Source organism: Eschrichtius robustus, chromosome 12 (genome assembly GCF_028021215.1).
Source record: "Eschrichtius robustus isolate mEscRob2 chromosome 12, mEscRob2.pri, whole genome shotgun sequence".
In the NCBI taxonomy this organism is placed as follows: domain Eukaryota; kingdom Metazoa; phylum Chordata; class Mammalia; order Artiodactyla; family Eschrichtiidae; genus Eschrichtius; species Eschrichtius robustus.
The window spans coordinates 44,065,288-44,079,870 of NC_090835.1; the positions used below are offsets into that span (position 1 = coordinate 44,065,288).

At 38.1% G+C, this 14,583-nt stretch overlaps 1 protein-coding gene across 1 annotated transcript in view; it reads left to right on the forward strand.

The window, feature by feature from the left end:
- WDR48 (WD repeat domain 48) overlaps positions 1–14,583 on the forward strand; it is a 44,496-nt gene that overhangs the window by 7,680 nt on the left and 22,233 nt on the right. The window contains exons 2-7 of the mRNA XM_068556857.1: positions 4,854–4,994; positions 6,937–7,015; positions 7,749–7,831; positions 7,951–8,080; positions 9,999–10,087; positions 10,469–10,570. Coding sequence (XP_068412958.1) covers positions 4,854–4,994; positions 6,937–7,015; positions 7,749–7,831; positions 7,951–8,080; positions 9,999–10,087; positions 10,469–10,570 — 624 coding nt within the window. The remainder of the gene's footprint in view (positions 1–4,853; positions 4,995–6,936; positions 7,016–7,748; positions 7,832–7,950; positions 8,081–9,998; positions 10,088–10,468; positions 10,571–14,583) is intronic.

Below are 14,583 nucleotides of genomic sequence, written 5' to 3' on the forward strand. Positions count from 1 at the left end.
CGCGTCTGGAGCCTGTGCCCTGCAACGGGAGGGGCCGCGATAGTGAGAGGCCCGCGCACCGCGATGAAGAGTGGCCCCCGCTTGCCGCAACTAGAGAAAGCCCTCGCACGAAACGAAGACCCAACACAGCTATAAATAAATAAATAAATAAATAAATAAATAAATAAATAAAGTAAGTAAGTAAGTAAGTAAGTAAGTAAGTAAGTAAGTAAGTAGCTATTAATTTTAAAAAAAAATGACCAAAAATTATCATGATAAAGAACCCCCCCCAAAAAATACCCCACCAAGTAAAAAGAGAAGATCCTAAAATCTTGGGCTGTATAGGTTGTGGTGCAGGAGAGAATGAAAATGGGATCACCTTAAAGTTGAGTGAAACAGAATTGGCATTGAATTCAGTGGCAACACTGGATACTAGAGAAAGTTAGAGTAGTGCTTTCAAAAGCTGAGTTTTTTTCTACATGGACTTCTTTATCCTGCCAAATCAAGTGTAAAGGTAATGACCTTTTCAGACATGCAACAGCTAAGTCACTTCCCGTGTACCTTTTTCTATGTTAGTTTCTTAAGGTCCTGGGGATGTACTTCTGCCAAACTGGGAAGTGAACAAGGAAAAGAGACATTGGAATTCAGGAAACAGTGGCTCTAACCCAGAAAAGCAGTAAAGGGAAGCACCGAAGGTGACAACTGTGCCAGCAGACTGAGAGGGCAGCCAGCCCAGATTAGAGTGAGAATGTGGGGGATTCTGAGGGGGAAGCCTTGTGGGAAAGTGGGGGTTGGAGGTGGGTTCTTGCTGGACTATCTAATATGCTGCAGTAATTCAAGAAAATCGGAGTTAAAGTAGAGGGAGCCATTGAAGGAAAGAAGGAACTCTAGGGAAAATGAAGAGCTCTCTGAGGAAGGAAATGTATTCATAATATAGTACTTGGCTAGTCAGTAGATAGCAATTACAGTCCAACAGTGTAGCACTGATTATTTAATCAACCAAAAACAGTGATAGATCTATCGATATCAGAAGAGTAGAGGGAAGAATTACTGAGGGAAGTTTCAGAGCTACATCCTAACCTACCATAGCTTGAGTAAATAGGCGATGTCTAAAATGGATAAGGATAAGCACAATATTTCGAGAAATGCAGTAGCTGTCTAATAGAAACAACCGAGAGTTGAAATTAATTACCTCTAAGGATTAAGACTGGGTATGGGGAGTCTTAACCAGACAGTAGGGAGATGGTTTTTCATTATTGTCTTTCAGTACTATTTGATTTTCTGAATACAGGCAAGAATTAGTTGGATAAGAATTAAATTATAAATTCAAAAAGTAAGTAATATATGCCTATTGTAAAACATTCATACTGTATTAAAAAGGCATGAGTGAGTGACAGTCACCATAATTCCATCACTCAGGAATAACTACTGGTAGTTTTATACATGTATATCCTTCTAAATTTGTGTGTTTATTTTTAAATATATGTATATTTAATATTATGCAGCATTTTTACAGTAATGATTATTATACACTACTGTGTTAGACCATGCATACTTCACTTAAATATACCCTGGGTTTCTTCCCATATTAATCAGTCTAGAGTTACACCAACATTTTTAATGATTAAATAGTATTCTCTTTTACAGATGTGTGTGCCAAAATTTACCCAACTAGGTAGGATACTTCTAGTTATTTGCTGTTTTTAATCACACATCTGTAATAGATGCCCTTAAAGAGATTGGTCCAAACTTGTTTTGCTAAGAATTCCTTGCCACCTGGAATGAGGACTGACAATCATGTTGTTATTCTCTGACCCTTTCCTACTGGGCCAATCAGATCATCTCCCAGAATTTGAAAATCAAGATTCATATATGCTACCTCATCTTCGTTAAATAAGAAATGTACTGAGAAAAGCTGATAAGGAGACTTGAAGCCCCAGAGGAAGAGGCATTAAGAGAGACTGAAACTAACATTGAAGCCAGCTTGTTTCCTGATGGTTTTTCAGTATCTGATTCATGCAAAAAATATTTATGAGATGTCTTTTATATGCCAGATACTATAATAAGGATACTGTGGTGGGAGGAACAAGGCAGACAAGTTCCTTGCCCTCTTGCAGCTTTTATTCTAATGGAGAAGATATAGCAAAAAAGATAAATATGCAGTGTGGTAAGAACTGTAGAAGAAATGGAGTAGGGGAGGTGATAGGGGAAGGAGATTAGGGAAGGCCTTTTAGAGGAGATTACTTTTCTGCTAAGACCTGGAGGGTGAGGGTGAGGGTTAGTCAGCCAAAATGAAAGCTGGGAGAATAGTATTCTTGTGGGGATTGGAGAGGTGAGGAATCTTCTTGGCACAGGGAAAAGTAAATCTGAAGGTCCTAGGATGGGAAAGAACTTGATGTGTTTGAGGAACAGGAAGGAGTTTAGTGCGACTGTCATCAAAGAGCATAGGGGAAGTTAGTTTGAGGTGAGTGTGAGTTTGCAGGGTAGAACCAAAGCATGTGAGGAATTTGGACTTGACTTTAAGTGCAGTGAAAAGCTTCAGTAGAGAAGTGCCATGATTTTATTTTTAAAATGTCTCTTATGAGTCATGATTGAATTTCCTGCCCTTGAGCTCTGTTAGATATCCTTGTTAAATTCTCATCTTAAATTCTGCATTTTTAAAAAAATTTAAGCTTGTTTGAGTAGATTTCAGTTACAGTTACTTGCACCGAAAGGCCGGGTTAAAACAACATCCTTGTCTTTGTGTATACAACCTTGGCCCTTTTCACATCTTTTATTATTTATGTGTTTGTTGGCCATTTTCTTTTCTTTTAAAAAAATTTCCTCTTCGTGATCTCTGTTCCTCTTTCTGTTGGAGAGGTTGACTTTTTCTTATTGTTATCTAAGGAATCTTTGTATGTTGTCAAGAGTAAACTTTTGTCTTTTGTATTCATTTTTTCCCCAGTTAGGTGTTTGCCTTGTAACCTTGCTCATGTTATTTTTTTGACATTCAGAAGTTTGCTTTGTTTTAAATAACAGCTTTAATGAGATAAAATTCACATAAATTTACCTTTTTAAAGTATACAACTCAGTGATTCTTAATATATTCGCAAAGTGCATTGACCACCTAATTCCAGAACATCTTCATCACCCCCAAAAAGAAATCCTGTACACCATAGTAGTCATTCCCCATTCTCCTCTTCCCCAAGTCCCTGGAAACCATTAATCTACTGTGTGCGGATTTTTCAGTTGATGGACATTTGAGTTGTTTCCATTTTTTGGCTATTGTGCATAATGCTGCTGTGAACATTTGTGTATGTGTAGAAAGTTTTGGCTTGTGTTTGGTCAGATCAGCATTGCCCTTTTCTTTTGCAAAGATTGTGGTCTTTCTTGTCACGTTACCAGAGCCTTCTCTATGTAGAGACTATGTAAATACTTGCAAGTATTTTCATGATTAGGTTATTAAATTTCAATCTTTAGTCCATATGAAAATTCACTTTGGTTTAAGATTTGGAGAGAGGATATTATTTTTTGCAATAGAGTCACTAGGTGTTCCTAGATAATTTATTAAATAATTTATCATGCCCTCATTGTTTCAAAATCTGTTTATATCAAAATAAAAAATGTATAATGGGAAAATATGTTTCTGAATTTTGTTTTGTTTCATTGATCCTTTTATATATTCCTATTGTGGTCCTCCTTTGTAATTCTGGTAGCTTTATAATACCTTTTAAGATCTTTAAAGAATATCCTTTCATTTAAAAAAGTGACTGGGTAGTCCCCTCAAAACATTGTACTATTGGTATATATTTTGTCAACTTCTAGAAAGAAATCCAGTGAGACTCTGACCACAGTTGGGTTAAAACCACAAAGTTAGGAAAAAATTGTTTATTTTGAATCTTCCTGTACTACCTTCCTGTACTACTTCCTGTACTAATATGGTATGTCTCCTTTATTCAAGTTTTCTTTTATGTACCTTGTCCTATTGATTATGTATCTCCTTTGCAAAATAAATTTCTAGATATTTATTTTTGTTGCTATTGTAAATAGGGTCCCCCTCCCCCCATTATATCTTAACTGGTTATTTCATTAGAACAGAAAAGTTTTGCTTTTGGCTGCCAGCCAGCTTGTTGAGTTTTTCTTAATTGTAATTGCTTTTGGTTGATTCTCTTGAGTTTTCTCATGGAGCAGACAGAAGTTACCAACCATAACAGAGTAGGGAAAAGTTCTCTGAAAGAAAAGTTTAGTGTGTTATTGGAGGGCAAAACCTCATTTTACTTAGCAGGTCAGAGAAGGTCTTTTTGAGGAAACATCATTTCAACAGAAATCTAAAGACTGCAGTAGGAGTTAGCCAGACAGAGTGGGAGGAAGAGCTTCTAGAGAGGGGACCAGCACATGTGCCCGTCTGGAGGCACAGTGTGTGCAAGGAGTGGGAGCAGTGAGCAAGGATGAGGGGCAGGAGAGGCGCTTGAGGAGTCCAGATCCAATCCTGAGTCTAGTGGAGTAAGCAGCCAGAGGGGTTTTTGAACAGGGAGTGATATTCCTATTTACGTTTTTAAAAGATATTTCTATTTATGTTTTAAAGATTCATCCAGCTGCTTTGTGAATAATGGATTAAAGACAAACAAGGGTAGGAGAGAAAGTCCAGTTAGGAGATATTTGCAGTGGTTTAGCCTCAAACTTGCTTATCTTGGTCTACACTATTGTTAATGTCACTCTTCTCTCCTCAGCCCTTCAGTCTCTATAGAGTAAAATAAAGTTTTTATTGGATTGGGAAATAAGTTTTATATTAGAAAACATGGGATTTTGAATTTCAGATTGGCCACTAGAAGGCTACATTTTATTATCACATGTTTTGTAACTTCATAAACAGCCAATCTTGACATATTTGTCAGGTTTCCTATGTTATTCGAGATGAAGTGGAGAAGTACAACCGAAATGGGGTCAATGCCCTGCAGCTGGACCCAGCACTAAACAGACTTTTCACGGCAGGTCGAGACTCCATCATAAGAATATGGAGTGTCAATCAGCACAAGGTAAGTCAGGGATTGAGTTTATATTTTAAATCTATACTCAATAAGTTTTGGTCTGTCTAATATGGTGCCTTTCACAGTTTCAGATTTAATCTCTTTGAGCACTGAGTTATTTGGTACACTCTATAAATAAAGACACTGCAACCAGAATTCAGTCAGCTTCTGAGAAAAACACCCCAGGGGAGTTTCAGAAGTGTTTTAGCTAAGGCAGGGACTCTATAAACTAGGTTTGTGATAAGAGCCCTTTACTGCAAAGGAACAAAGAGATTTGTCTGGTAGGGAGCTTCTTTTCAACAATTTATTTTTCTGTTTTAAATATGTTCCCAAAAAGCTTTCTTGCATCCCTTTTCAGTGTTACTAAAAAAAGATTGAATATGCTTTTACATTTATAATTAACCTTGAACAAGTATTTGATCTCTTCATTTAAAAGTGATTAGGGCGCCCGCAAAACCCATAGGGCCTTATTATATAGTATAAAGTTGGTGTAAAAATATGAAAACAGGAGCAGGACTTAATGATATGTGAAGATAAATCCCCAGTCAAATGGAAAGGAGCTCTTTTTGTATTTTGTTTGAATGCCTGTATTATGAATGACATAGAAAGGAAGATTCAGGGAAGAAGAAGGAGCATTTCTTGAACTCCTAGCTATGTACCAGACACTTAGCACTTTCGTATCCAATATGGTTTTAATAATCCTTCAAGGCAGATATTAAGATCCATTTTCATAGATGGGAAAACGGACTCAGAGAAACCCATGGTTAAGTAGCTAGTTCATGACAGAGAGAACACAATCTAACCCTGAAACCCTGATGTTAGACCTTGTCATTTTAAAAGTCTGTGTCTTTTACCAAGCTCTACAAGTCTGATGTTCCATCCGAAAAGGAACCACTACTTTGCATGGTTCCTGGATAGTTTCTTTAAATGGACTTTGGTCCAGTGGGCTTTGAATTCTTTAACCAGTGGAAACAGTGGTGGCCCAATGTTAAAAACATGGAAAGTAAGAAAACTATGGCTCTGAAATGCTTTTTGGAACTTATATTTGAATTGGAATGTCACTTTCCTGGAAATTTACAGTATTTCAAAAAATTAAGGAGAAAACAAGAACTAGCCTGGAAGAATTAGAAAGCTGCCTATCCTGCCCTCAGACATCACTTTCTGGTCCTCATTTTTATGACAAGATTGAATAGCATCATTTCTCAACTAGACTTGTAGAGAGCTATTCTTTTTGCCCATGAATCATCTTGAACTTGCCTGTCTTAGGTGTAGGATATAGCCAAATAGTCTTCTTTAAAAGGCCTCTCCTGGTGATTAAACCAAGTGAGAGGAATAGAAAAATCTTGAGTTACTGAATTGAAATGATGATCCTTTAGCCCTTGGCTTCCATTTCTTCTCTGAAGGACTGTAGATACTTTGACAAAATGTTTAGTCCACAGGTAAAAACAGCAGTAGGAAGCTAAGAGCAGAAGCGTGCAATCCCCCTCTGCAGTCCGGCTACGCTTCTCACCACTCTCATCAGCTTCCTTTCTGTCCCTGCTGTCTGCTTTGAGCCTTCACCACTACTGAGTCAGATCCCCCCAGCCTGCAGATTTGTTCATGTCCTGTCCTTTCTAGTGAACCCCTTCCTATTGCACTCGTGTCACACACAGTGCCTAGCCCAGATCTTGTTGCCTTCACTAACTCAGGGCATAAAAATTAAGCATTTTTCCTGGAAACCTAGACTTTCATCAGTAATAAAACTGTCCTGAAACAAAACTTCTGTTTATATCTGTCATATGGAAGCATCAATTGTTTGATGAAATTCTACTCTGAATTCAGTTGTCAATTTTAAGACCTTAGAGCAGTGTGTCACTTTAATTGAAGGATATAAACATATCTATAATTTGTGATATATTTTATCCTCTAATATAGACTAAAGACATTTTTATGATTTTTCTTTTAATTTCAGCAAGATCCATATATAGCATCTATGGAACACCATACCGATTGGGTAAATGACATTGTACTCTGTTGTAATGGGAAAACATGTAAGTATTTCTTTGAATTATTGGGCTGCTGGAAGATTTTAATTCAATTTGATATATTTTTCTTTTTTTTTATGTAAGCCTTTTTATTGAAGTATAACATACATACAGAAAAGCACACACACCTTGAGAGTACAGCTCATTAAGATTTTACAAGGTGAACATCCATATCAAGAAACAGATTACCAGAAGCCCCCTTATGCCACCCTTTCAGTCACTACCCCTTGTCCCAAGGTAACTGCTCTCATGTCTTATAAGCACTATTGATTAGTTTGCCTGCATTGTCATTGTATATAAATAGACTCATACAACATGTATTCTTCTTTTAACCTTATTAATATCTCTTTTTGTTTTCATTATGGTAAGATCCATTTCTTGGTTTTGCAATCTGTGTTAGAGAAACTTTTCATAATCAAATTAGTTGTGCCTTCAACTGAAACATTAAAAAAAGTTTGTCTTTCCTATCTAAAAAAATATTTGAGACAAAATACAATAGGTTCTAGAAAGAACTTTCAGATATATATGTATATGTGTATGTGTGTATGAATATTAAGATGTTTGAATTAATGTTAGGAATATTATAAATATTCAATATACATAAATATTCAGATATTTATGTATGAACATTTTGTATGTATGTGTGAAAGTTTGAGACAATGTTACATTGTTTTACGTTAATTCTTTAAAATGGTGTTAAGTCACATTACTAAGGGGTTTAATTCTTTGCTTCTTCTAGTAATATCTGCTTCTTCTGATACAACAGTAAAAGTATGGAATGCACATAAGGGATTTTGCATGTCAACATTAAGGACACATAAGGTAAAACAACTAACACAATTTTCAATGTCTTTAGTGTAATACTGAGATCTCAGTACTTCATGTGGCTCATTTGCTTATTGATCTACAGAGTAGATCAGAGTATGTGTATTTTGTTGCAGGATTATGTAAAAGCCTTAGCATATGCCAAGGATAAAGAACTGGTAGCATCGGCTGGGTTGGACCGACAAATATTCCTTTGGGATGTGAATACTCTAACAGCATTGACTGCCTCAAATAACACTGTCACAAGTAAGGTGTTTGAAAAAAATTTCTTTGAAAGTGATCCAAATTGACATAAATAAAGAATGGTGTATAAAACAAGTTTGATAAGTTTGCATCAAGACAGTGGTTCTACCTACAGCATTCTAGCCCCCAAGAGTATGATTAAACAACAAGGAACTAGTTCCTCACTGCAATATAAAAATGGTAACTTCTCCAGGTGTAACCTGGTTATTTTTGTACATGTGCGTGTGTTAGCTCCCTAGCTGAATTGTAAGCTTCCACAGGGCAGAAGTGCCTGTCTTATTACTTTGTATATCCCAGCTGCACCTGGCCCAAAGCCACACTCTAGGCAGATATTATTGATGGAGGTGGTGATTACCTGGCAAAAAGTAGGCAGTTTTTGACTTTTAAAAGTGTTACTATATACTAAGAGCCTTTGAGTTAATGGCCAACTTGGAAAATACCCAAAGGAAAGAAAGGTTCTTAGTGCCAATATTGTGGGACCCTTTCAGAGCAGCCCTAAAGAATCCAGCCAACTCTTCCTGAACAGAAGCATCTAAAGGCAATTCAGAGACATTCACAGCAGGTTAGTAGCATGGATGCCTCATCAACTAAGAAATCTCAATTACCCAGTCAGATCCAGACAGGTCTAGACTTGAAACTCAGCTCACACTTGGCCCAACCAATAAGAGTTCTCTAGGCCAGGTGTCAGTAGGGATTCCTGAGAGCACATTTACGGCTAAGCCTGGCCTAGAAGGTCTGTGTTCAGGATATGGGCCTGAACTATCTAGATTCCTACATAACAGGTCCAATTTGTCATGACTGTAGAATACTCATGTTGATATAACTAACAGTTCTAATATAATCTAGTGTGTGCCAAGAAGGGTAGGTTGGGAGACTGGTGTTTATAATTTCTTAAATATTATTTTGCCCTTTTTCTCAGAAAATATGTGAAGGTCTAAACACTATTCTTCCCTTGTTTTCCGTGATTTTTCACCTGTACACAATCTCAGGGATTCAGCAGCTGGTCCCTGCTGGGGGCTGTCATAATACATCATTTAGCTCTCTCTAGATGTAAGGCCTGCCTGAAAGAGACACTAACAAGAAGGAATGAAGCAAAAAAAGCAGGATTGTCCCAAGGTCAGAGACGAGGCTTAGTGGTTATAGATTCTGCAACAGATATGTCTTGCTTAGAATTGTTTAGAGAGGATATCAAATAAGTTTTTTATAATTATGGAGATAATAAAAATAGCTAACATTTATTGAGCATTTAATACAAGCAGTTACTTTTCTAAATACTTTACATGTATTTACTCCTTTACTCACAGCATCTCAGTGTGTGTTTAAATTTATTCTTTGTTGTACAGTTGGAATCATACTGTATAGACAGTTTTATATACATACTTCAGTGGTATTGAGTTCTGAATCAAAGGGCATGAATATGATTCTTGCTACACATTGTCTAATTTCCTTCTAGAAGAGTTGTACCAAATTATCATTCCACAAGTAATGTATGAGGGTGCCATTTTAACTGTATTTTTTGAGAATTAAGTATTGCCTTGTTTTTTATCTGTTTGGTAGGTGAAAATTGTATTTTTGTTTTGATTTGTGTTTTCTTATAAATAATGAATTTAGCCATAGTTTTCATTTTTATTGGCACATGTGCATCTTTGAAAATACATTACTTATGCAGATAGTTTCTTAAATGGTGCAATTCAATTTAGCAGATATTTATTGAGCACTTGTGTATGCTCAAATCCAGAAGAGATGTAAATTTTGTTAACAATATTATGATTTAGAATTATTTCCATTATAGGGATTTCTTTTCCTTAGAGTACTCATAAAGATAAGATTTTCTAAATCGAATAATTAAACTTGCAGTTTGTGCTAACTAGTTATTAAACAGCTGATGATTTTAACATATAGCTCCATTTATCCTTAATAGCTTCTTCTTTAAGTGGGAACAAAGATTCCATTTATAGCCTGGCAATGAATCAACTGGGAACAATCATTGTATCAGGGTCCACTGAGAAGGTAAGGGGAAACTTAAAGGGTATATTTTAACACTAGAAAGTAAAGAAACCAAAATAACTTGATCTGTGTAATTATAAAATATATAGACAGCGGTTTTGCCTTGTGGATACTAAAATAAGGTTTTATTTGAACAAATAAGAGTATAACTGTATAATTACTGTCGTGTGTGGTAACAGAGGCAGAGGGTGGAGTGGGGGAAGCCTGTGCTTTTTTTGACATTAAAAAGACTTCCTCCTGCTTAAAAAAGTTGGGAGCCTTGGACACTGTCTGTTGGCGGAAGTAGTACTTCCTTCTCAGAATTTAATAGTTGTCATTTGATTTATAGAAGTCATCTATTATTTAAATTTGATCATTTGTATGATACTTTGTTAAAATTCACAGGTTTTAAGAGTATGGGATCCAAGAACATGTGCAAAACTAATGAAGCTTAAAGGGCACACGGATAATGTCAAAGCATTGCTGTTGAACAGAGATGGCACACAGGTATGCAGTTCACATGAACATTTACCTACTGACCTTGTCAAAATTTCATACAGCAGAAGCTCCCCCACTCTGTATATTGTTGCATAGTTGGTTTGAACCAAAAGCCACACATATTAGAAACTGTGGTCTAATTTTTAAATCCTTAAAATACTCAGTTGCACATATAATAATCCACATTTCAAAATTTCTCTGTTTGCCTAACTTTTAAATAAAGGCCAAACGAAGGATTTCCTAAGAATAATTTTAATGCAGGTGAGTATATGCAGTTATGGTATGTATAGCTGAAATAATTTAAAATGTTCCCTTGTGTAAAGCAGAAGGAAGCTTTGGTATTGAATGCTTTCTGGCAGTGTAGTAAGTGGAAAATTTCCTCACAGTGGGTCTGTTTTCCAAGCAAATCTTGTCAGTTGACTATGTAGATACGGTCTATAGATTTAGTTATCTAACATAGTACTTAGAGTCAGCATTTCAAAGAAAAACATTTTGGTAATATTTGAACATGTATTAATACTCTGTTGGCCACAGAATTTGTGAATTATATATCACAATTCTGTCCTGTAGCAGTAGAAAAATGATCTTTCATCAGTGTAGATAATAAAAAACAAAAACTGAGCACCATTTTATGTTATGACATACCTCTACCATGTACTGCTGCCATTTTTTGCATAGGGCAGGGATCATTGGAATTGATTGTGATTGGTTTAGAAGAGGGAGAGTATGAATGTGATGAGATGAGAAACACCATTGGTCTGTTACTCCTCTGGAATTACGTCATGGAAGTTGCCTCACACATGAATTAGAGAAGCCTTTGCCTCCAGAGGTGAAAGGAAGGTTTGAAAAACTAGCCAAAGGAAAGAAATCATTTTTTCAGAACCAGGCAGAGAAGCTTGAATATTACCATGGAGGTCTTTGGAGATATGGAAGGATCTTGATATTAAAGTATTGTGTGGCCTTGAGGAGAGGAATGTACTCGTCCCTAGTTTGCTTATCTGCAAAGTGGGAGTCATAATATTTAGTTAGTGTAATTGGTGAGAAGAGTAGAAATAATAAGTATATTCTTGTCTGTAAGCCATGGCATTTTCTAGAGCTCTTGAGTTTCTTCATAGCAGCATTTTCATGTGTCTAAAAAGCCCAGTACAGGGGAATTCTGTGGCAGCCCAGTGGTTAGGACTCCATGCTTTTACTGCCGGGGCCCAGGTTCAATCCCTGGTCAGGGAACTAAGATCCCACAAGCCGTGAGGCGTGGCCAAAAAAAGCCCAGTACAGTTAGCTCCTCACTGTTGCAGTAGCTGCTAGGCTACACTTGAGATGGTTGTCCATGCCTAGTTCTGTTAGCTTTGTCCAGGATTGAACTAGATCATATGGTCTCCATGGGACTGCGCTTAACTAGAGGCTATAGACAAGATGGTTTCCAGAAATGGGCTGTGGGCCTGGCAGACTTTCGGAAATCTCCTCCTATCTACTACACTCCATGCCTTGTTTCCTATGTAGACAATTATGAATGTGCTTTTACCTAAGACGATTTAAGTAGCACATTTACTTACAAATGCACTTCACCTGTAGTCAGTTCCACTTACTGAAAGCAGAGAAGGTGATGTGGTACTACTTTAAAAGCTGCCTGTCAGCCTTAGAGTAAATAATTAAGCAGATACCATTCCTCCTCTAGTTCCTCTTTCATCCATTTTCCTTATTGGCAACGAGAGACTAAATGTAGATTTAGCCACCAACAACACGGCATCCTTACATTAGGGAATTGATCAAGAAAACATCTGTAATAACTACTCAACTGAGAAAAGAGAGGAGGAAAAAAGAAACCTTTACATACTGATTCACAAACTCTTGCAACATGGAAGAAGTAACCATTGGGTACTGGACCAGAGTATATACTGCATCTTGCAGAGCTGCCCTGCAAGCTTCTAATGTAGGGTCTCTGCTGGCGTTGTAAGTCAGGGACTTATGATAAGATATGTATAATAGGCCAAAGAATCCCATCGATGTCAGCCTGTTGCCTCACTTCCTTCATTGTATTGATAGTAAGATACTTAGCAAATCTTACTACCTGAGGTTTGGCACCATGGCAGTTGTTCTGATTGTGCCAACATTCGTGGGCCAAGCCAGCTGACTTTTCAGTCCTTGTACTCACTCAGGCAATTGCTTGAGGATCTGGGACAACCTGCCATCTTGCTCTGAGTCAGTCACCTCCTTGTGTGTCACTCACAGGGTTTTCCTTGGTAATACAAGTCCTGCTGAACCTAGCTCATGGGTCGGGGGTATCTCTGAGCATTAGGTCACTCCCTGCCCCTGACTTGCTCACTGGGCTGCTCTCTATTGGCAATTACAATTGTGTGTAAGCAACCATCCCAGAAACGCTTTGTGTTGGTCAACAGCAGCCTGGCCCCAATACACTGGTACCTCTCATGTCCATTGGCAGAAGCACAGAGCACCTGATCAGGCTGTAGAATCTGTTCCCCTAAGTCTGGCTTAGCAGAACCATTTGGGGCATTCTGTCCTAATCCCAGAGGCCACCTCATAATGAAGGGGTCTTCATTTTTATCCCGTGGAAGGGTGGAGGCAGTGGGAAATGTTTTGATGACTCCTCTAGCTCCTATAGGATATCAGGCACTAGAATTCCTATAAAATGGCCACCTCCTTCAACCATACTACCAAATACTGCAAAGATGTTCGCCTGCATAGTACTTTAAAAGTGATTGCTGTCTATTTGGGAGCCTGCTTTTTAGCAGTCTTAGAATACTGACTACCATCAAAGATTATTTTGTATTCTATGTCAGGGTTGATATAGAACTCTAATATACTCTTTGTTTCCTCATCTACTTTCACCTGTGCATTCTGGGTTTGGAACGTATCTCTTTACTGCTGTAAGTCACCCAGCCTGTGAGGACTTTCAACATATCATCTTTGCTTTCCTTTTCCTAAAGTTGTCAGACCTTATTCCTTGCAGATATATGGTCTAGAATCTGAGTGATCAAAGCTTTACTAACAGCTTTGCCACCACAGAGTAGCATCTCTTCCTGGAATGGAGAACTCCTCCCTGCCTTCTCCCCATCAGACTGCCACAGTGCTCCTACACACGTGATGAAGGTCTGCTTGCCACCTTACTCCTGACAGTTTCTTTATTGGTTAGTCTCTTGGTTCTCTTGTGAACTAGTTGGAATTGGAGACTAAAGCACTGATGCTCCTGACAGCTTATGGGGGAGTCTGTTAGTGTGATGTTTGTTTAATGAAACATGTCTGAAGGCCCCTTCAAGTCAGAGCAGGCCAGTAAATCCTTAATATTCCTGAAGGCCTCATCTGTTCAAACACTATCCAGGTCTCCAAGCCCACAACTATCTTCTCTTCTTTGAAGCTCTATGCCTGCTTAATTTCATACAGTTCCTTTCCCAGCACCAGCAGTTCCTTTCCCCTCAGGGTGATTTTTTTCCCCAAAGAAATAAGTTTTTATCCCTTTCCTCAGGTCACCACAGTAACTAGTAGAGAACACCAGGCATGCTGAATGTGAATGTGGGGTGGCTGATTCTGCCTGTTTCTGTCACACTGTCTGTGTGCTCAGCCCTGATTTGTGTACCTGCAACTTCTATGTAGTTGACACTCCTGAGCCTTTAGAGATTGTAGTTGACACTCCTGAGCCTTTAGAAATTGTCAGAATTGCCAGTGTTAACTCTGAATGCTGAGGGTCTACATTTTGTATTAATGGATGTTGAACTTGAAGCTCATATGGGAAGTATCCAAGCTCACAGAGTGAGTGGCAAGCCTGGATTTTGCTTTTGGCTCCTGTCAGTAGAATCCAGGAGACCTGGCAGGGCATCAGGAATCCAGAGCCGTGAGGTGGGGGACAAAACAGAGGTGTGACCCAGGGCTCCAGAAGGCTTCCTTGCCTAGTGCAATGCTTGTCAAACTTGGCATACCAGAATGACCTGGAGAGCCTGTCAAAACAGGTTGCGGAGCCCCACCAGAGTTTCTGCCTCATTAGGTCTGGAATGGGAACGGGGAATTTA